Source organism: Scomber scombrus, chromosome 18 (assembly GCF_963691925.1).
Source record: "Scomber scombrus chromosome 18, fScoSco1.1, whole genome shotgun sequence".
In the NCBI taxonomy this organism is placed as follows: Eukaryota; Metazoa; Chordata; class Actinopteri; order Scombriformes; family Scombridae; genus Scomber; species Scomber scombrus.
Window position 1 is genome coordinate 28,626,457 of NC_084987.1, and position 21,077 is coordinate 28,647,533.

A 21,077-nucleotide genomic window follows, 5' to 3' on the forward strand; every position below is an offset into this window, starting at 1 on the left:
TAAGATTATATGCAACAACAAGTGCCTCAAGGGGGGCGGCTTTGGCTCAGGAGGTAGAGCAGTCGTCCCCCAATCGGAAGATTGGCGGTTCGATTCCCAGTTCCTCCAGTCCACATGTCGATGTGTCCTTGGGCAAGACACTTAACCCCAAATTGCTCAAATTGGCGCCCTCCCAGGTGGCTGCCTGTAGCTGCAGCTCCCGTCGAGCTGCTGCTACACTGTAATTTCCCAGCTTAGGATCAATAAAGTATATAAAAATTAAAAATTAAAAACTTAGTAAAATACATAGATGCTTCAGTAGCTTGCCTGACAAATGTTCAGTCTTTGAACACATAAGAGCTATTTTCCCAAACTGACCGACTGATCCATTCATATTTGCTCGGTGCGCCCCCCTGGCCACAGATCAAGGTTTGTGTGCCAGTGATCAATCAGCCCACTGTAATTTTTATATCTAAGTGTTGGGGCAACTTACTTTTTAGGAGTTTCACAATAAAGTGTGGCACTGAGTTTCCTTCCTGCCTCTCTGCCACTCTGAAGATGTGTATACTGTTTCTCCTTGAGCTGGACTGCAGTCTGTTAGTTTTTGTTGCAGGAATGGCTGCTGTTCCAATCCAGACAGGTGCAGCATGCTTATGTCACCTCCACCACTCATCCCTCCATCTGTTCCACACGTCTCCACTTTGGATCTATACTTGTTCCAGGGCTCCTCCGGCCTTCAGCAGCTTCACTTCGAAAGCTAGCATGATCTGCTTTGTTGTTGCTAGCTGTCACATTGGTGCTTTTATGTTGAGTTTTTGGCTTTTTTTTCTTCTTTTTTTATGAGCTTCAGTGTGTCTTTTACCACTCATCTATCCCTTTCACTGATAAATGTCGAGTTTTTAAGTTATTTGGTGGGTAAACTGCAACAGATCTAGTTTCTCTATGCCTTTAACTACTCCATCAGAAAACCAGTTCCTTACTTGCTTGGTCTCACCAAGTGCATCTTAGCTGTTATGGATTTTTCATCTTCCATGTATCCATAAGGTCTAATGTATGAAGCTAATTCGAGATCACATGTTTTCTTTATTTGAAAAAGAGATTTGAAACTGTTATTGAAATTTGAAAAATAAAAGAATGTATTTAACAAAAACAAAATTAATTATTTAAATTTGAATAAATTATTTATTTTCATCCAAATCTTTTTATTTTTACAGTTGCCAACTTCATATCTCATTTTTTCATTTTCAAATATTTTTTTGAGGTTCAGGTTTTCAGGTTTTAGCTCTATACTAGTGAAGCACTTAAATTCATAACACCATGAGCTTTTGGATGACACTTTTCACTGTGTGATCCTTTCCTCACCACTTTATTATCTTAAATCAGGTGAAAGTCACCTACCATAATAATTTGGTCATTTGTGGTGTGACGGCCCTAGGCCTCCACTGTAAATGGGTTAGTCTGCCTTGCCTTCTACTCTCCTGTTTTCTCACCTCCCAGATGGTCTGGTCCTTCCCCCCTCATCAAGGGATTGAGGTCACCTGTTGGGAGCCTTCTTAAACAGGGGAAGTTCAAGATGTCAACCTCTCTCTCACTCACTTGCCTTCCTGGAAGGCTGGACTTTGTTTTTGATTGTGTTTAAAGAGGCCTTGGTTCATGTTACTTTTGACTTTACAATTCTTGGTTGATTACATTGGTTAACTTAAAAAAATTACTTCTTTAATTTGAGCTCTTACCGTGTGGTCCTCCCTGCTTTGTTATGCTCTCAAATGAGCTGGGCATAACAATGGTAACATATGTCAACATATTTTACAGCAAAACCTAAAAGAAGCCTGAATCATTTGTGTCAGGAGCATAGAGATTAACTAACAATATTTTGCCGTGGTTGTTCCATTACTTTCGCCCTTTCTCCCCTCGGCTGTGGCCATGGCTGTGCCTGTTGAAGCCACTCCATTGTTGCATCCCTATACATCAGGAATGCCAGGGTTACGGCCCGTCTGTAGGTCACATCCGGCCCACAAGTGATAATGGGAGATTTTTTATTTTTTATTTTTTTAAATCTAATTTAATATATATATATATATATATATATTTAATTTTCGGTGGAATCCGTCAGTTGGTCTGTTGCTGCTGCTCGCCTCAGCTGCAGTTGCAGCAGCGCTGGTAGTGCTGACGGTAGATTAGTCACTGTGAAGATGTTGTCAAAAAAGAGGAAGGTGGACACTGAATGTCGCATCTTTCAGGATAGATGGAAAGAAAAGTATTTCTTTTGGGAAGTAGGAGGCAAACCCGTGTGTCTTATTTGTTCTCAACAAGTGGCTGTAGCAAAGGAGTACAACATCAAACGACATTATGAGACGCACGCCGAGAAATACGGCGAGTACACAGGGCAACTTCGGACTCAAAAGTTAAATGAGCTAGCATCATCGCTACAGAAACAGCAAGCCGTATTCTCCAAATGTCGAGATACACACGAAGGTTCGTTTTATTTTATACATATCTTCTTCAACTGTTATTTTTTGCTACATACAAGATACAAATGCGATTTTTCTGCACCTTTCTTCGGTGTCTGTCAATTTGTCTTTCTGGAATTTCTGTTGTTTGAAAGATCTGCTAGTGTGTTCTTAACTGCTATATTCCATGTCTGTATTTCACTGATTAGTTTTTTACTTTACTTTTACTTTTTACTAGTTGCTGGTTTATCTCTCGTTGTATTTTGTTGAGTTCATACCTCGTGTCTTTCTTTAAGGTTTATTTTTGTACCTTTTCTTCAACTGCCCCCCTCATTACACTTAATCTTGTATATGTTAGTTAATTTATGAATGGCAGGGAGTTAGCTTTAGCTAGCCATTGGGAGATCAAGTACATGCAGCCAACTTTAACAGTGTCAGCAAAACCATTTTTACAGATGGAAACATAACTCCAACAAAAATATCACCTTTTTAGCTTAGAGACATACAAAAAGGGATCAATGAAAAGCAAGCCTATGATGAAGAAGTAATCATGTTTCCTGCTGTGTTTGAATATCTTAAAGGTTGAATTTCACTCTGCGACACCTGAATGTTTCCTGCAAGGCCTACGACCATTTCTTCCATTGTCTGGCCCAACTCCAGGACCGGATGGATGGAAAATGCAGTTTCAGAGTAGAACAACTCCTTCTAACTTCCCACAGTTTCTTTCCTATGAACGCATAGAGCAACTGGTAAGGACAACATTCATCATATATTCTATGGAGACAATATTATTGGTTGACTCAAAATTAACCTAAAGCTGAATTCTCGCTGCCACTGCTTTGTGTGTGTGTGTGTGTGTGTCATTCTTTATCTCATTTGTGAACTTACTTTTTTTTTTTAAAACAGTGAGCACTGCATCAACCAGATCTTGCTGATTGTCACATTCACAAGCCAATGGCATTTACAGCATGCCTGACACTGCCCAGCACAGAATACTTAAACATAGAGCATCACGCAACTTCAATCCATCAATCAATCTTTATTTGTATAGCGCCAAATCACAACAAAGTTATCTCAAGGCACTTTACACATAGAGCAGGTTCTAAACCGTACTCTTCAGGTTTCATTTTAAAGAGACCCAACATTCCCACATGAGCAAGCACTTGCAACAGTGGGAAGAAAAAACTTCCTTTTAACAGGAAGAAACCTCAGACAGAACCAGGCTCAAAGTGGGTGGCCATCTGCCTCGACCGGTTTGGGTAGAGAGGAGAGAGAGGAAGCACATTGAAGCTAGTAGGTCTGGGACTGGAATCTGGCTATACACACACACACACACAGAGAGAGAGAGAGAGAGAGAGAGAGAGAGAGAGAGAGAGAGAGAGAGAGAGAGAGAGAGAGAGAGAGAAGAGAGAGAGAGAGAGGAGAGAGAGAGAGAGAGAGAGAGAGAGAGAGAGAGAGAGAGAGAGAGAGAGAGAGAGGAGAGAGAGAGAGAGAGAGAGAGAGAGAGAGAGAGAGAGAGAGAGAGAGAGAGAGAGAGAGAGAGAGAGAGAGAGAGAGAGAGAGAGAGAGATTTTTTAAGGTCACAGTTCTGAGCGACTGAATTCCAGGTGATGGAATAACAACAGAATTATTTTTTTTAATTGTTGTTGAATGTTTAGTCAGTGAAGACTCGTTGTCAAGTTCAGGTTTAGCCAACCAGTCAAAGTATGTTAATATGAAACAGAATGAAGTGAAAACACATATGTTTCAGGTGTGCAGTCTTCCCTTAACCCTATGTGTATAATAATTGGTTAATAAGAAAAAATATGTACTGAAAAGTTATTTAGATGGTTGATTATTTGAAAGAGTAAAAAACTGAGACAATGCTCTATAATACAGTGTTGGACCTTGCTATGCTGTCTCGACTGTGTGCCTTGAACTGATGTTCCCCTTATATTATTTGCTCCATTTTTAACATTTTCAACTAAAATATTGCTGCTTTAAAGTTTGCAGTAAAGTATACTTTATTTCTTATTTTTTAATTACATATTGTTGGGGTAACTGTGGCTCAGGAGGCAGAGTGGTTGTACACCAATTGGAAGATTGGCAGTTTGATTCCCAGCTTCTCCAGTCTACATGTCGATATGTCCTTGGGCAAGATACTTGACCCCAATTTCCCCCCATGGCTGCACTAACAGTGTTAAGATAATATTTATGTTGGTTTGTTTAGTCGAGACTCTGTAAGAATGTTTAATAATCAAAGGTGGGAGAGCAAGACCTGCCAAGGGACTGCAGATGTAAATTAAGGTAACTCTGGTACAATACATCAAATGGCAACATTTATGTTTAATATTGTACATGGTCCCTTTACAAATGAATTAAATAAAATAAACAGAAAAGAGTGATCAATGACTGAACCACCTTAGAACATGAGAGTGTATGAAATAGATTAAATTAATAAAATATGTAGTGATTAAAATATCTGTGGCGATTTAGGGATGCTACTAAGTGCAGAGGTCAGAATTAAGTCTGGTACAAAAACTTTGGCATGGTTGGATAGTACTTAAGGCACTGTTGTTCAGGGTGACTGTACAGTCTGTAGGCATTCTCCTGAAGCTCAGGTAGGGGTCTGTTTTGTTGGCAGCATAAAGCATTCAGGCAGTTTTGTAATGCATGTGTCAAAGGTCACTGAATAGCATTGGCAAGGGCATTTATTGCCATTGTCAGACAAGATACAGCACTGACCAGCTACCTGGTGGTGCCTGGCAATGTACGCTTGTGTCCAAGAGGACCCAGCTTGCACTTCATCCTTAAGTTCTGAGAAAGTTGCCCCAGAGGTCACATTAATTTCTGATTTGGTAAATAAATTACATCTTTTCTTTCAAGATGGCACCGTGACGATGGCAGCCTGTTGCAGCAGCTCGTGCTCACTATTGAGCTTTTTCCTCTTTTAGTTTATATTGTGCATTTCTTTCCTTTTCATTTTTCGTGCATTGTTTCTAATAACCATAGCACTATGGAGACTAAGGTTGCTGTGTTTTTGGTGGTCTTTCTCCTGACTTTTTAGCTGTTTTCGATCATGTCTGGTGACCCTGCGCGCAGCTGTAGCCCTATTGTTTACAGAAGGGATCAGCTGTTATGCTGCGTAACACTGCGGTCCTGTCCTAAAGTCCTGTGCAGACCATTTGTGCGGAATAGTTGAGCACATCTTCAACCTGAGCCTGAAGCTGGGGAGTGTGACATGTCTGTTAAAAACATCCTGCTTGGTACCTGTGCCCAAGACTCCCAAGGATCAGCAGCTACAGGCCGGTGGCACTAACATCCCACCTGATGAAGACCCTGGAGAGGCTGGTCCTTGTCCATCTCCGCCTCCTGGTGGGCCCATAATGGACCCACTACAGTTCGCATATCAGCGTGGCATCAGAGTGGATGATGCCGTCATCTTCCTGCTTCACGGACCACTTTCTCACCTGAAAAAGCCTTGGAGCACTGTGAGATCATGTTTTTTGATTTCTCCAGTGCTTTCAACACAATAATACAGCCTGTGCTCCTGAGGGACAAGCTGGAGCACACTCTTTTTAAAAAAAAAAAAAAAAAGAAGAAGAGTGGACTCGAACCACTCGTCCACCTGCGCGCCGACATCAGCCATCTTTAATGGGGTGGTCTGCTGGGGCAACAGCATCTCGGCTTACCTCATTTAGAAGGCCAGCTCTGTCCTGGGATGCCCCCTCGACCTGGTGGAGGTGGTGGCAAAATGATGGCTTGATAGCCAAGCTGTCTTCTCTAATGAACAACTACTCCCACCCCATGAAAGACAACCTGGGCCCGAGCACTGACCAGTTGGAAGGCCCCTATTGAAACTGTATTATTTTTCTCTTCCCGAAACAATTGCATTTTTGGAGGCCTAAACATGCATGAAAACTCACCAAACTTCGCACACACGTCACATCTGGCGAACAATGTTATGATTTAACGTGATTGGGCATGGCTGTGGTCAGGGGCCTCCATAGCGCCACTTAACATTGGGTCATGTGATCTGCATGAAATTTCCATATGTCATAGGTCTCATTGTCTCATTTTTTTACCCAACAGGAAGTGTGCCACGCTGATTTAAATTTTTCCAACACTGTTTTCAGGGCTTTATAATGTTCGGAGATTCACCAAATTTGGCATGTAGGTTCAAATTCATGAGTCCTTTAATTTGATACCACAACTGATCCTGGGTGTGGCACAACAGCTCAGTAGCGCCCCCTAATGCCTTTTCCCATTTTGTACGTACTGACAAACTCCTATATCTGCCAAATTCCGCACATTCATCAACAGTAAATATTAATTTCTGATATGATCTGGGGGCTTTTAAGTTGCGAAATTGCTCCACAGTGCCTCCTGGACCATTAAAAGTTGAAGCCCTACATGCACCTACATGAACGAAATTTGGTATGCATATGTGTCATGACCGGACGCACAAAAAAACTCTCTTGGACCCCTACCCTAGGTCCAACAGGAAGTCGGCCATTTTTTTCAAAGTTGCGATTTTTCACAATTTCTATGCCTCGTACTTTAACTATCTCCTCCTAGAGATTTGACTCCACTGACTTCAATTTCAGTCAGTATCATCCACTGGAACATTTCAAAGTTGAAGCCCCGCCTCCTATATGCACCTACATGAACAACATTTGGTATGCATATGTAATATGGCCAGACGCACAAAAAAGCCTCTTGGACCCATACCTTAAGTCCAACAGGAAGTCAGCCATTATGATTCAAAGTTGCAAATGTGCCGCTGTTTTGCCCTTTTACCCTCCTCGTACTTTAACTATCTCCTCCTAGATATTTGACTCTGCAGACTTCAATTTCAGTCAGTATCATCCTCAGACCTTGAAGATGAAAAGTTGTATAAATCTTTCGCCTACGTTATACCCTGTGGGCGTGGCAGCACATACAATGTCAATGCTTAACCATAAAGCTGGAAGTCTTTATAACTCCTGCAGACATTGTCCGATCTACACCAAATTGGTCACGCATATAGAGGGTCCTGCCCTGAATACATCTATGCATCAATACTGTGTCATATCGATAGCGCCACCTACTGGACACAGTAAGTCTGCCTCGTATGCCAAACATTATTTGCTTCACATGAAATTTACAGCGTGTGTTCTCCACACCATGTGGACACAGGCAGTGTAAGTTAACCCATCACACAATGTTCATTAAAAGCCTGGGTGCCAACACATCTACATGCCCGCTGTGTCCGCCATGCAACTGCAGCATGCACCGCCATGCACGTACAGCGCATTTCAATTTTTGGGGGCGGGGCAGGGGAGCAAGGGCCCGTTACAGCCCAAACGATCGCCATTTTCGCTGCCTTAACATGCGTGAAAAGTCATGAAATTTTGCACCGGCACCAGTTCTGGCGAAGAATTAAATATTTTATGGGTTTTGCAAAAAGGCGGGGCAAAATGGCTCGACAGCACCACCTAAGCACACTTAAAATCGCTTCAGATCAACGTAGAAGTATGAAATTCAGTACGCATATGTATCATGGCCAGACGCACAAAAAACTAGGACCTATACACTTAATCCAACAGGAAGTCTGCCATTTTGGCCATTTCCAGCTTGCATACTCTAATGAACTCCTCCTTCATATTTGACCTCAGTGACTTCAAATTCAGTCAGTATCATTTACAGAACTTGGAGATGAAAAGTTTTGACTTTTCGTCATTTCCAGGGGGTTGTGGCTGGGCGGTGAATTTGGAGATGAAAAGTTATAAAAGTTTTGACTTTTCGTCATTCCCAGGGGGTTGTGGCTTGGGCGGTGAATTTTGATCCTTCGCCATGAAAAATGAAATGGCCATAAATCCAACATACATGATCCTAGGAAGCCCAAACTTCTTGTGCTTGATAAGAGTCCCACCCTGAACAGATCCATGTGTCAATACCGGATCTGAGTCATAGCGCCACCTACTGGCAACAGGAAGTTGTATGTTTTACTCTTTGACGCCCTGTGGGTAGCAGGTTAATCAGATCCATCTCAAATTTACTCAGAAAAGCCTCAAGACCTTGGAGATTGTATACTCCCAAGTTGGTGACTCTGTGTCAAAAGGTGTTGCCATGACGACGCAACAGATTTCGATGTTTCGCCATGAAATTTCAAAGCCTTATATCTTGACTACACATGCTCTAATCTTTTCCAAATGTCATATGATTGTTCAGAGTCCCGGTCTGAAGACCATGTACAGGGTCATATTTAGTGACAGTCATAGCACCACCTAATGGTGACAGGAAATGACATGCGTCATTCTTTGACTAATTACTCCCACAATCTTAAGTAGTTACACCTGAAATTGACACATCTAAGACATAAGACCTTGGTGATAATTCTGCATTCTGCAGCTCAAGACCCGTAATCAAATACTGCTGCCATAGCGACACATTCTACGCCATGACTTACGATTATGTTTTTGAGGGGCAAGGGATGCCTCTACGGTCACGAAACTTAACACAAACGTCTTGAGTGGTGCCAGGTAACCAATCAATCAATCTTTATTTGTATAGCGCCAATAGACACATAGAGCAAGGTTCTAAACCGAACTCTTCAGATTTTAATTTTAAAGAGACCCAACATTCCCGCATGAGCAAGCACTTAGCAACAATGGCAAGAAAAAACTCCCTTTTAACAGGAAGAAACCTCAGAACCAGGCTCAAAGTGGGCGGCCATCTGCCTCGACCGGTTGGGATAGAGGGGAGAGAGAGCAAGAATAGGACAGAGAGAGAAGCAAATAGAAAATAAACATTGAAGCTAGAAGGTCCGGGACTGGAATCTGTCATCCAGACGTCTACAGGCCCAGATTACCTGTGAGACGAGAAAGCACAGACAACTCCGGGGAAGAAGTTTAGGTTATTGAATGCATTAATAGTACATGAATGTTATTGGATATAGATGGGGGAGAGAGAGAGAGAGAGAGAGAGAGAGAGAGAGAGAGAGAGAGAGAGAGAGAGAGAGAGAGAGAGAGAGAGAGAGAGAGAGAGAGAGAGAGAGAGAGAGAGAGAGAGAGAGAGAGAGAGAGAGAGAGAGAGAGAGAGAGAGAGAGAGAGAGAGAGAGAGAGAGAGAGAGAGAGAGAGAGAGAGAGAGAGAGAGAGAGAGAGATGAGAGAGAGAGAGAGAGAGAGAGAGAGAGAGAGTTTTAGGCCTACTCTTAAAAGTAAAGCGGGTGTCTGCCCTCCGGATCGAATCTGGGAGATGGTTCCACAGGAGAGGAGCCTGATAACTGAAGGCTCTGCCTCCCATTCTACTTTTAGAGATACTAGGTACCACAAGTAGGCCTGCGTTCTGGGAGTGCCGTGTTCTAGTAGGTACATAAGGTACTATAAGCTCTTTAAGGTATGATGGAGCCTGACCATTAAGAGCTTTAAAAGTGAGGAGAAGGATCTTAAATTCTATTCTTGATTTTACGGGAAGCCAATGCAGTGAAGCTAAAATAGGAGTAATATGATCTCTCTTTCTAGTTTTTATCAGAACGCGTGCAGCTGCATTCTGGACCAGTTGGAGAGTCTTTAGAGACTTATTAGGACAGCTAGATAATAATGAATTGCAATAATCCAGCCTAGAAGTAACAAATGCATGGATTAGTTTTTCAGCATCATTTTGAGACAGGATGTGTTTAATTTTTGAAATGTTACGCAGATGAAAATAGGCAGACCTTGAAATTTGTTTTATATGGGAATTAAAGGACAGATCCTGGTCAAATATAACTCCTAGGTAACATGCTATATAGGTCATTTGCATGGGCGTTGCTAAATGGCTCAACAGCGCCCCCTTGAAAATTTCAAAATTGAAGCTCTGCCTTCCAAATTGACATAGAAGAATGAAATTCTGGATGCGTATGTCCTACGTCCAGACGCACTAAAAAAGCCTCTTGGAGCCATATCCTAACTCTAACAGGAAGTCGGCCATCTTGTTTAAACCAGTCAATTTTTGGCCATTTCCAGGCCAAGTTTAACAAACTCCCTCCTACATTTTTAAGGTTTCTGTCTCCAAATTTACTCTGTGTGATCTTAAGCCCTTTGTGATGATAAGTTATTAAAAGCTAAAGTCTACATCAAACGCCCTTACCGTGACGCCCTGCCAAATTCTGCTCATTTGCCAGGAAGCAGGAAGCTGCTGTAACTTTAATAGACATGGTCCAATCATTTGTGGTCTTAGTCAGCCTTCTAGTGGAGAAAACTTGTATTGATTCAGGATACCTGATAAGGAACAGGTGCCTCAGTTGTCTGTTTCTAGTTCAAGTTTATTGACTGTATTATTATTATGTTTTTAGATCACACTCCAACTAACAGCTTACAAAGCCACCACACTAATGCCATCATCATCTACACACTACAAACGTTAATAACATTTACACCCATATTTTATTACATCCTTACTTTTTCTCAATCATGCACATTTATGTCTGTCACCTCCACATTTACTTACATACAACATCCTTACGCAACACTCTAAACATAACATAGACATACATTATTACAAGTTACACTAAGGCCACAATATTTGGGCAATTTTCATACCAGCTACATGATTAGAAAGATGGTTTACATCTCAAAACACACTTTGAAACAGCTAAATCCAAGCATAAATACCCTGCATCTTCCTGCTTTAATGCATTAATTGTTATTGTTTTTTCGTACTTATTTATTGTTCTTTATTATTTCTTATCGATGCTCTACTATTTTTACTGTCCACTTGCTGCTGTAATAATGCAAATTTCCCCATTGTAGACTAATAAAGGAATATCTTATATCTTTTCAGGAAAAAATTTGTGTTTGTCTTCTTGTTTGGCAACCAGCTCTAAGGTGTCATACCCTAGTATTCCAGTCACCTGCTCATTGCAGAAAGTGAACTTTATTAAGTCTTAGATGTTAATATTTATGTACTGGTTGTGGTATATTCTGTTTGGTTACAGCGTGTGTTGGAATATGCTTTATGTATTAAGAAGTGTAAAGTGCTTTTGTTGGGAAGGTCCTGGAAAGGATGTTTGAGGGATTGAGCGGGCGGTGTAGCTTTTGATGTTGTTGTTGAGCATGGCAGCCGTCAGTGAAGTCGTTGTTGGCTAACCACAAACAGTCGTCCTCTTTTAGTTTAACATGGTAGCAGAGGATAGTTAGCAACTACAGAGTACTACCAGACTTCGACGAAGGGAAGCCATATTAAAGCTGGAAGAATGAAGTCGCAAATTGGACGAGAGTAACAGAGCTTGAAAAGGACAAGCAAGCGTTGGCTGTGGGTTTTGGTGCTTTTGGGGAGAGCATGAGAAACGGCGATGGAAATACTGGTAGATGACTTGAATAAAGACACCGGTATGAACATGTTACTTGCCAAATTTGACAATTTGTTTCTCAAAGAAGAAAAAGACAATCTGTGAAGCTTACTCAAACTTTGAAAAGATTACAAAAGACTATATAATGGATTTTGAACAACGGTTCTCCCGGATGCGCAAGTACAAGATGGAGCTTCCCGTTGAAGTGTTAGCTTTCAAACTGCTGAATACTGCATGTTTAGACATGAAAAATCGCAAAGATCTGACATTTGCATCAATGAAGTCAGCATCAAATAAGGACATTTGGAGGAAAAGTCTTTGCATCCAGCATGGGAATTAACCAAGAAAGTGCATATGTTACGGAGCAGAGACGACAAAGGGGCAAGTCAAGCCCACGAAAGGATCATCATAAAACACCATTGCCTGGCACAAATCCACTAAACAGTTACGGTCACAGTTCAAAGTGTGGTGATGGTCAATCCACATTTCACTGGGTCAAGGACTGTCCACACAAAGGTGAGCAGTCAAGTTGACTAAAGAGAGTAAGACAAATGTGGTTGAGGACTATATCACTCTGTACGCAGTTGCACACTGAAGCAGAAATCTTGAGTGTTTTGGTTCAGCGATTATTGACACTGCATGCACACAAACTTTTTGTGGACAGGAGTGGTTGGATAATTATGTCACTGGACTAAGCCAGAACAAACTGAATGACATGAGAAAAACAGAAACGCTCAGTTGCAGACCATTCAGATTTTGTGATGGAAAAGTGGTCTTTTCCACCAAGAAGTTGAAAATTCCTGTAAAGATTGGACAGATCAACTGTCATATTGAAACAGATGTAGTCCCAACTAACATCCCATTGCTTTTGAGCAAAGCCTCCCTGAAAAGAGCAGGGACATGGAAATTGACAGAGCAGTTATGTTCAACAAACCTGTAAAACTTGACTTTACAAGCTCTGGTCATTACTGTGTGAACATAATGGACAACAAAAAGAAGGAGAATGATAAATCAGTGTGAGGATGAAATACTGATAATTTCAGAGAAAATGAGCTCGGCAACAAAATGGAAGATTTTGTTGAAGCTTCATAAACAATTTGGTCATGCTTCCGCTGACAGACTACAGAGACTTCTAAAAAAGTTCAGGTAACAAAGATACAGAACGTGACAACATCGCAAAAACTTGTGAGTGTGAAATATGTCAAAGATACAGTAAAACTACACCAAAGCCTGCTGTTGGTCTATCATTAGCATCTCAGTACAATGAGACTGTGGCTGTAGATCTGCATGAACTTGAACCAGGTGTGTGGTATCTACATATTATTGACTAATAATGGTCCACCTCAGAAACTGTTCAGTGACAATGGAGGAGAGTTTAACAAGAATGAGGTGAGAGACATGGCAGAACACTTTTACATAGAAACAGCCCATGGGGCAATGGACTTTTGGAGCGACACAACCAAATACTTTCTGCGGTCATAATGAAAGTAAACACTAGTAATATTTGTGACTGGAGTACAGCAATGGACTGGGCTTTAATGGCCAAAAACACCATGCAAAGTGTCCATGGCTACAGTCCTCATCAGTAAGTTTTTGAACAGAATCCCAACCTGCCCTCTGTACTAACTGCCTTACATGCATCAAGAAAGGCCTTTACTGAAGCAGAAGGTTCAGAGAGAATGGGGAGAGAACTGCAGAAACAAATACGTCACACAGATGAGAAATATGAAACTGGAGACATAGTATATTACACGCGAGTGGACTGCCCAGAATGGAAAGGACCAGGAGTTGTAATCGGTCAAGATGGTGCATTGGTGTTGGCTTACCACAAATAGTCATCCTCTTTTCGTTTAACAAGCTGTACCTGTTGAGTTTAGTTTAGTTTAGTTTAGGAGTATCCTCATTTGCTTATTACAAAGGGCAATAGTTATTCTTCCTGGGGTCCACAGCTATTATTCCTATGGTGCATGAACGCCTGCTCAATATTGATACAATCTCTCCTTCGCTGCACAAAGTTTTATCACAAGCCAATTTTTTTTTTATTCTTAACCTTATACTTTGTCATCTTCTCTTAATTTCAACTGTTCTTTTTTTTTTACAAACAGCATTGACTTTCTTACAGATACTCTCCCAGGTTTTTTTATTCATTAATTTTGACAATATGTTTATTTGCTTCTTCCACTAACACCTCTAATTCCATTGGATTGAATTTCATTCTGGGCCTGCAGTCTTTCTGTTTTTGCACTGTTGCACCTGTTGTAATTTACACAATATTCTTAGTTGATCACCCATGAAATGTACAACATGCAATCTATTAGAATGAACACGCAATTTAATATCTGGGATTTTAGTAAAGGCTTTTTTTCTTTCTTTTTTTTTCTTACAGTCTAACATGGCGAAGGTCAGCCTCATACATGTAAATAAACTGGTATACCTGGCAAACTGCTGAGGATATAGATCCCTATGCAATTACCACAATGGCTGCTAAGGGTGGCTAGTTTCTCTTCACTCATAAACACATTTTTAAAACAAGTAATGTAAAAATCATGTTTATTTGAGTTTGCCCCAATGTTAGACATTTTGTGAGTTCTCCAAATCTCTACAACAGAAAACAGAACAGAAATTTAGCATGACACATAGAGCCACAGTGGCCACATTTATAGGAAATAAATCATGACTTACTGATAAGTTCTCACTTCTGGGCTTTCGAAAGCTGTATGTATGTAATACTTCCCGTACATACTGAACTGCTGTTAAAGAATACAGAAGAGACAGCTTGGAGGCTTCGGGTCTACTAAAAGACCACTTTTAGTGCCCATTAGTGATAAATGTTATTGATTGTTTAGTTTAGTATATTGATTTAAATGTCTGAAAGTGAGTCATGCAATCTTGTGGCCTGAAAGTTGGGCCTAATCCTCAAAAAACACAGAGGTTCAATATCTGTAGAGGTTCAGTCCTGGTTATACCGAGGCAACATAAAAACCTGCCGCCAATCGGATGTTACTTGGTGCTACGGCTGTAAATACATTTTCTGATACAATTTTCTCAAATTGTGAGTGTGCAATCACAACATCATTGTGACTGGACATGCCTATGTTAATTATTAGTAATTGTCAGAGGATTAATTTCCTGTATAGGGTATCAGTAAAGTTTTTTATGACTATATGTAATTTTCCAGGAGCTGTGGAAGGTGTCATGTGACCAAGCCCAGTCTGAGTTCTGAGATGTTTTCATCTTGACCTGGTCCTCATCAAGTAACCACCATCCTGGACGATTATCCTCTCCAAAGAAACAAATCCGTCCTGGAAGACAGAAGACACATCAAAGCACACTGTTCTTACAAGTATTAACACTTGGAAATAAAAAAGGGAAAAAACAAACAACACCATATTCCCATTATGTGGTTTAATTTGGGCACCTGGTTAGGATGCTTCATGGACACCTCCCTTTGGAATGGGAGACTCTGGTGCAGACCCAGAACACGCTGAAGAGACTACATATCTCTTACGGTCTGGGAATGTCTCGGGATGCAGGAGATCGGAGAATGTGCTAGGGAGGAGGATGTCTGGGTTTCCCTACTCAGTTTGCTGTTACTGTGATCTGGTCCCCGATAAGTGGTGGAAATGTGCTACATTAATATTCGTTACAATATTTGACATGACACACAGATAATAAAATTCTATATTTAGGTTAAATATAGTGCATGTTCAAAAATGTACATCACAGGTTTAGGTGAAGTGAATTTTCTGTATTTTTCCCACAAACTCAGTGTACAGGCAGTTAGAATTAATACAAAGTTAAAATAGTCTACATGAGCCAATATATCTTTCTCACAACAAATGACTTACCACAGGAGTTGCAAGGGGTAAACCAAACATATTTACCTGTACTGTAGTTTTTAAGAAAACTATAATAATGAAAACTGAAAATCTTGTTTTTATGTCTGTGTTTTTATGTTAACTGATTTGAAAATATACTGATGCTGTGTTATTAAAATACCAAATTTAAGGTTCCAATTATTTAGCTTTATTATTATACATTTAATATATTACTTAATTATATTTTATTCATATTTATTATAATATATACTGTATAATATTTGGCACTTAAATCATAAATTGAATGTTTTAGCAGATTTAACCGATACAGTAGGTAAACATTAAATCATACAATACCTCATACAGTAAAGATGAATATCTCCATCATATGTCAATACTCATTAAATGTTTTTTTTACTTACCCAATGCAAAACAAAATGGTTGTCCAATAAGAAACATATTTGTGCTGTGCTGCTTTGTAAGATGGTGACCGGTGGAGTTCACCAATTACTACTCCTGAGGGCTGTTGCACAAAAGCAGAATTAAGAAATCCAGGATAACTGAAAATGCGAGGCTCGACAAAGTCTCATCAGTGCATTCTGGCTTAATTTGTTGAACATTCGCCAATCCATCATGAGGATATGCGAATATGTCAAGCCAGGTCAAAGTAATTCAGATACGTGCATGTTCACGGCTTGCTAAAATTATATTCTCCGCTTGTGCGCACTTGTACGCGTTGAAGTGATTTTCGTCATCAAACGTGAGCACATGGCTCTCCTCGGTCAACCGCGTGCCCCTCCAAATTTTTCTGAGTGTGCTATCAAAACACTGACTGCTCATGCATGAGCAAACAAACATGGACGCCTTTGAAGAGCTCCACTGTGACAAAGTACACAGGTTTCCTCACCTATATAACCCCTCCCTCGCACACCAGCGTGCCAAATTCCCCTTGATGCACTCGATGTTCATGGAGAGGACGCACGCACCATCTCTTCTTTCTATGTTTTTTTCTTTTGTGAACTAAATATAATCAACAGGGCGCGCAGGTGGTCGAGTGGTTAGAGCGCATGCCACATACGCAGCTGACCCCGGTTCGAATCCCGGCCAGAGGTCCTTTGCTGCATTTCACACCCCCCTCTCTCTCCTGTTTCCTGTCTGTCTACTGTTAAATAAAGGCGTCTGTGCTGAAAAAATCTTTAAAAAAAAAATAATATATATATATATAAAATAAACAAAGCAGCTCTTCTTCAGCGCAAAAGCGGAAAGTATATTTGGAACGAGACGCGCCCCACGTCTGAGAGCACACGTCTGCGGATGCGCAAAGTATAATGGCCCCTTAGAACACTCGATCGATCACAGCTTTACTGATGCAGACATGGAAAAAACGTGTGCTGCACACCTCTGACCAAGTGAGAAACAGCTTCCAATAGAAACTAATGAGGAGGTGAAACATATGTTAAAAGACAAATAAGTCTGATGTAATTAGAATTGAATGTGTAAGTAGTCCAAATATAACCACTGCTCCACTGAATTACAATTCAAGGAGGTAGCCTTGTCATTTTTAACAATGAACAGTTTACATTTTGCCTTAAAAGTGAGCAGTGGGGCAAAGGAGTTGATGATCCTCATCCAGCACCTGCTGGACACCTTCAGCGGCCCGGCAGGACACGACAGCCTGGGCATCCCGTTGCTCGACGCTCACTGCATCCCAGACATTTGGATTACGCAGAAGCGCCATCTCAGCTGCATCCAGGACCCACCGGGTGTGCAGCTGTACACCCAGACCAGCAGGCTGACGAAGGGCGGAGTCATCCTGCCAGTATTTTCAAGCGTTCCTGGTTGATAGACTGGTGAAGTGGAATGAAGACCACACAGCAGCAGCTGCACTGCCTGTTGCAGCTGAGGGGCAACAGATGGGACCTCTGCACTACTACAGTGGCCACCTCAAGCATGTCCTTAACCAGAAGAGCCAAAGGGTGCTTGGCCTTCAGATGCTTAAGGACTTCACCAAGCCTGCTGCGTACACAGGTATTTCATCTGACAACTTTAAGTGATGTGTCTTCACTTTAGTCTCACATAATGAATGTAAAAAAAAAACAAAAAAAAAACAGCTAGCATTTGTCAAATCCTTTGTTTTCTGGTTTTTGCTTTGACAGGGGAGCTCATCAGAGTTGAGTACCTGTACCAGCAGACAGGCCGGGTGCTTGAGGATGTCAGCTTGGACCCTGGCGCTCCGGACGAGGCTGCTGCCGTCGAGGAGGACCCCACTGTCTCTGGGCCCGATACCCCCACCACAGCAGCCCAGTCAGGTGATCCAGCTGACGCACCCAGGTCTGAGCCATCCGGTCCGGCCGCCCCCCGACCAATCCCCCCCTCCCGAGGCCCCTGAAGTTCAGACTCCTGCCCCTTCAGGACTCCTCCTCAGACTCTGAGGTAAGTTAACTGATTCAATTCAATATTACTGATAACAAGAGAATAATAATAGTAGTGTAGATTTGATAAAGCTATTTGCTCATAGCAGTTCTTCCTCTTCTCTTCCTTCTGTCTTGTTTCTCCTCAGGAGGAGATGGAGGGTCCTGATGGCCAGCTAGGATATCATCATGTCCTGAAGCTGGCCAAGGCCCTGCTGGAGGCACGGAGCCTTCAAGAGCTTTCAGACAAGAGGGTAGACAGACTCATCACTCTCTGGCCTCTCCGACACCAGGAGGGGCCGCTGAAGGGGCGCTTCAAAGCAGTGAAGGGGAAGGACACCTCCTGTCCTGGAAAGGAGAGTCTCCAACGGTGAGTGTCATCCACAATATTATGATTTCCTCTAGTAAACGTCTGTTGTACATTAATGCACACTAACACTTTCACTCTCCACTCAGCTGTCTTCTCGGACCGCACTCAGGCCCTGTAAGTCTGCACCAGTCACCTGGCGGAGGCTATTTGCAGCCAGCTCTGCCGTCTCCACCCCACGGCCACGTGGGTCGGGGGGATCACCAGGACTCGGTGGTCCCTTATCCTGGCGGATTATGTGGCCGTCAGAGAGGCAGCGCTGGCCAGCCAGAGAATGATGGCTCAGACCCAGATTCAGCTCTTTGAGCTAAATCAGAGAACGCTGTCTCAGTGGTAAGAGTCTAACATGAAGCTGCACTGTGATTTATCTTTTGATGAAAGCTGAAGAGTCTAAAAACAGTCTGCTTTTGTCTTCCAGGTTCTCTCGAAGCCTGAAGGAGAGGGGAGTGGCTGTGCTGCTGCAGGGAACTGGCGTCTTCCCTGAAGTAGCAGTTGCCCAACAGCCTCTCCCTGCAGCAAAAGGGCTGTCCTCCGTACCGGTGGGATGAGGATAGCCCTTTTTCTTCATCATTCTTGCTCCTCTGGCTCCTCCTCCTCATTATCAACTCCTGGCAGCCTCTCCTCTTCATCCTGCTCCTCAACTCCCTGCTGCTCCTCCACTGCTCCCAGGCAGCCTCATCCCACCTGCCCCTCAGATTCCTCCTCTTCCTGCACCAAGGGTGCCAAGATCAACGGCCCACAGGTAGAGGAAGGTGGCTGCCGCTGGTGATGGGGACCAGGGGCCGCTGCCTGGGGGCAAAACCCCGGCGGCCAGTGGCACAGTACGCGGCCGTCGGAGGAAAGACTGTGGAGGAGTGGAAAGACGAGATGAGGAGGAAAGGACAGAACAAAGGGGAGGGGGAATGATTGTTTTTAGTTGTTTTGTTTTTTTGTTTTGTTTATTCTTTAATAAAAGGGGAAAACTGATTACGTGTTGTTCTTATTCTTTTTGCTTATTGCTATTGATGCTCCACTATGTTTACCAGTAAGTCTGCAGCTAACGGTGTGTGTTTGATAAAACAGTACAACAAAACATAGTTCAGCAGCATTCCAAAAATAGCAGCAAAAAGTAAAATCACTACGGGCCTGATTTACTAAGATTCCAAATAATAATATAATATATACTGATATATATAATATAATAATAGATTGCACGTCTCGTTTAAGTGCGTTTTGCGGGTGATCTACTAAGAATAACTGCGTAAATGAAAACAGGTGCATCAGGGCACCAGTATTTAAATGAGTGTTTTGTGTGTCTTTGGACGAGCAGAAAGCTGCAAGCGCAAAATCAAATGTGATCAGGTTCTAGTGGAAGAGGTTAACAAATATTGAGTTTTAACAAAAACAAATATTACCAGAAAAACCGACATATGCAAGAGTATTTGTGAAAAAGTCAATGCTGTTAGTAAAACCAAAAATATTCCGCTCCAAAATTATTAACAAAGGTGTAAAAAACTCCTTCCTGTGTGTATTCTGTCATTGTGCCTCCGTCTCCTCCTCTCCACAGTGACAAAAGTCATCTGTGCGCAGTGCGCAGCCGGTTAATACCTGTCCTTCAAAGGTATTATTTATAGACACAGTTAGCGTCAGAAAAAATACCTTCAGGTTTGGTAAATCACAATATGCATGCTAAATAACATATTTGCATTTTCTCCTCCCTGTATTTTGCACACTGGGGTTGAAACACCCCATATTACATATTCATTATGACAAACGTACTAAATGGACAGTGCGTACTATCTTGCACAGTTGAAAGACGCAAACCTGCACTGCGTTAGTAGATCAGCTCGCACATTTTTTGCACACGCAAACCCTGAGTAAATCAGGCCCTAAGAGTACTAAAATAAATAATTGCCTTAAAATATCATAATAAATCACATGATTTCTATTACATGACATCCCTGATTGAATTCAACACCAATCATGTTAGTTTAGTTTAGTTCAGTTTATTTATTTAAAAAGGGACAGTGTACATTCATGAACATTTCAAATTAAAATGTAAATGCACTGGAATTAGCTAAAATAGCTAGTTTTCATCCGTTGTCCCTTGGCAGGTCAGGACAGAGAAAGAAAAAATAATAAATAAAAATAAAAGTTAAAAAAATAAAAAAATAAAAACTTTAACATTGTAGAAAAAGAGAAATGCATTGAAGCATTAGTTAGTGTCCCACATTACACTAATCCACCCTATATCAGCATGTATCATACAATCATTACTCATTTTTTTGTCAATCATAAAGAGTACAAAACCCCACTTCTCTCCCGCCTCCTCGCACAGAGAAGAACGGACGGTAAGCTAGACCATGTTGTCTGCAAATTAACCAGTATAAAATCATTGTCATTGATGACAAAAGCATTCGTAAAAACAGAGAATAGCACAGGGGAAAAAACACCACTTTCCCTGCACGTCAGCATGAGTTCAGAGAAAATACGCCACTTCGGGCCTGAAGCGTGATTCTGCAGCCAGCAAAAGTGAAAGGTGGCAGCAGGTGCTGAACTCTGATTATGTGCACCTTTCCCCTGGCAACACCTGTTTCCCTGCTGCACGTCAGCATGAAATCAGGGAAAAGTCACCACTTCGGGCCCGAAAAGTGGTTCCGCAGCAAGAACACAGTGAATAGTGACGGCAGGTGCTGAACTCTGATCCTGTGCACCTTTTCCCTGTCAACACCTGTTTCCCTGCACGTAAGCATGAGTCCAGGGAGTACCCACTTCGGGCC

General features: G+C 41.8%; 1 protein-coding gene across 1 annotated transcript in view; it reads left to right on the forward strand.

Annotated features, from left to right (window-relative positions):
- The window catches only part of mettl22 (methyltransferase 22, Kin17 lysine), an 88,487-nt gene extending 71,104 nt beyond the window's left edge, over positions 1–17,383 (forward strand). The window contains 5 exon segments of the mRNA XM_062439380.1: positions 3,011–3,129; positions 3,132–3,178; positions 5,579–5,899; positions 6,545–6,581; positions 17,136–17,383. Coding sequence (XP_062295364.1) covers positions 3,011–3,129; positions 3,132–3,178; positions 5,579–5,899; positions 6,545–6,581; positions 17,136–17,383 — 772 coding nt within the window.
- The last annotated feature ends 3,694 nt before the right edge of the window (positions 17,384–21,077 follow it).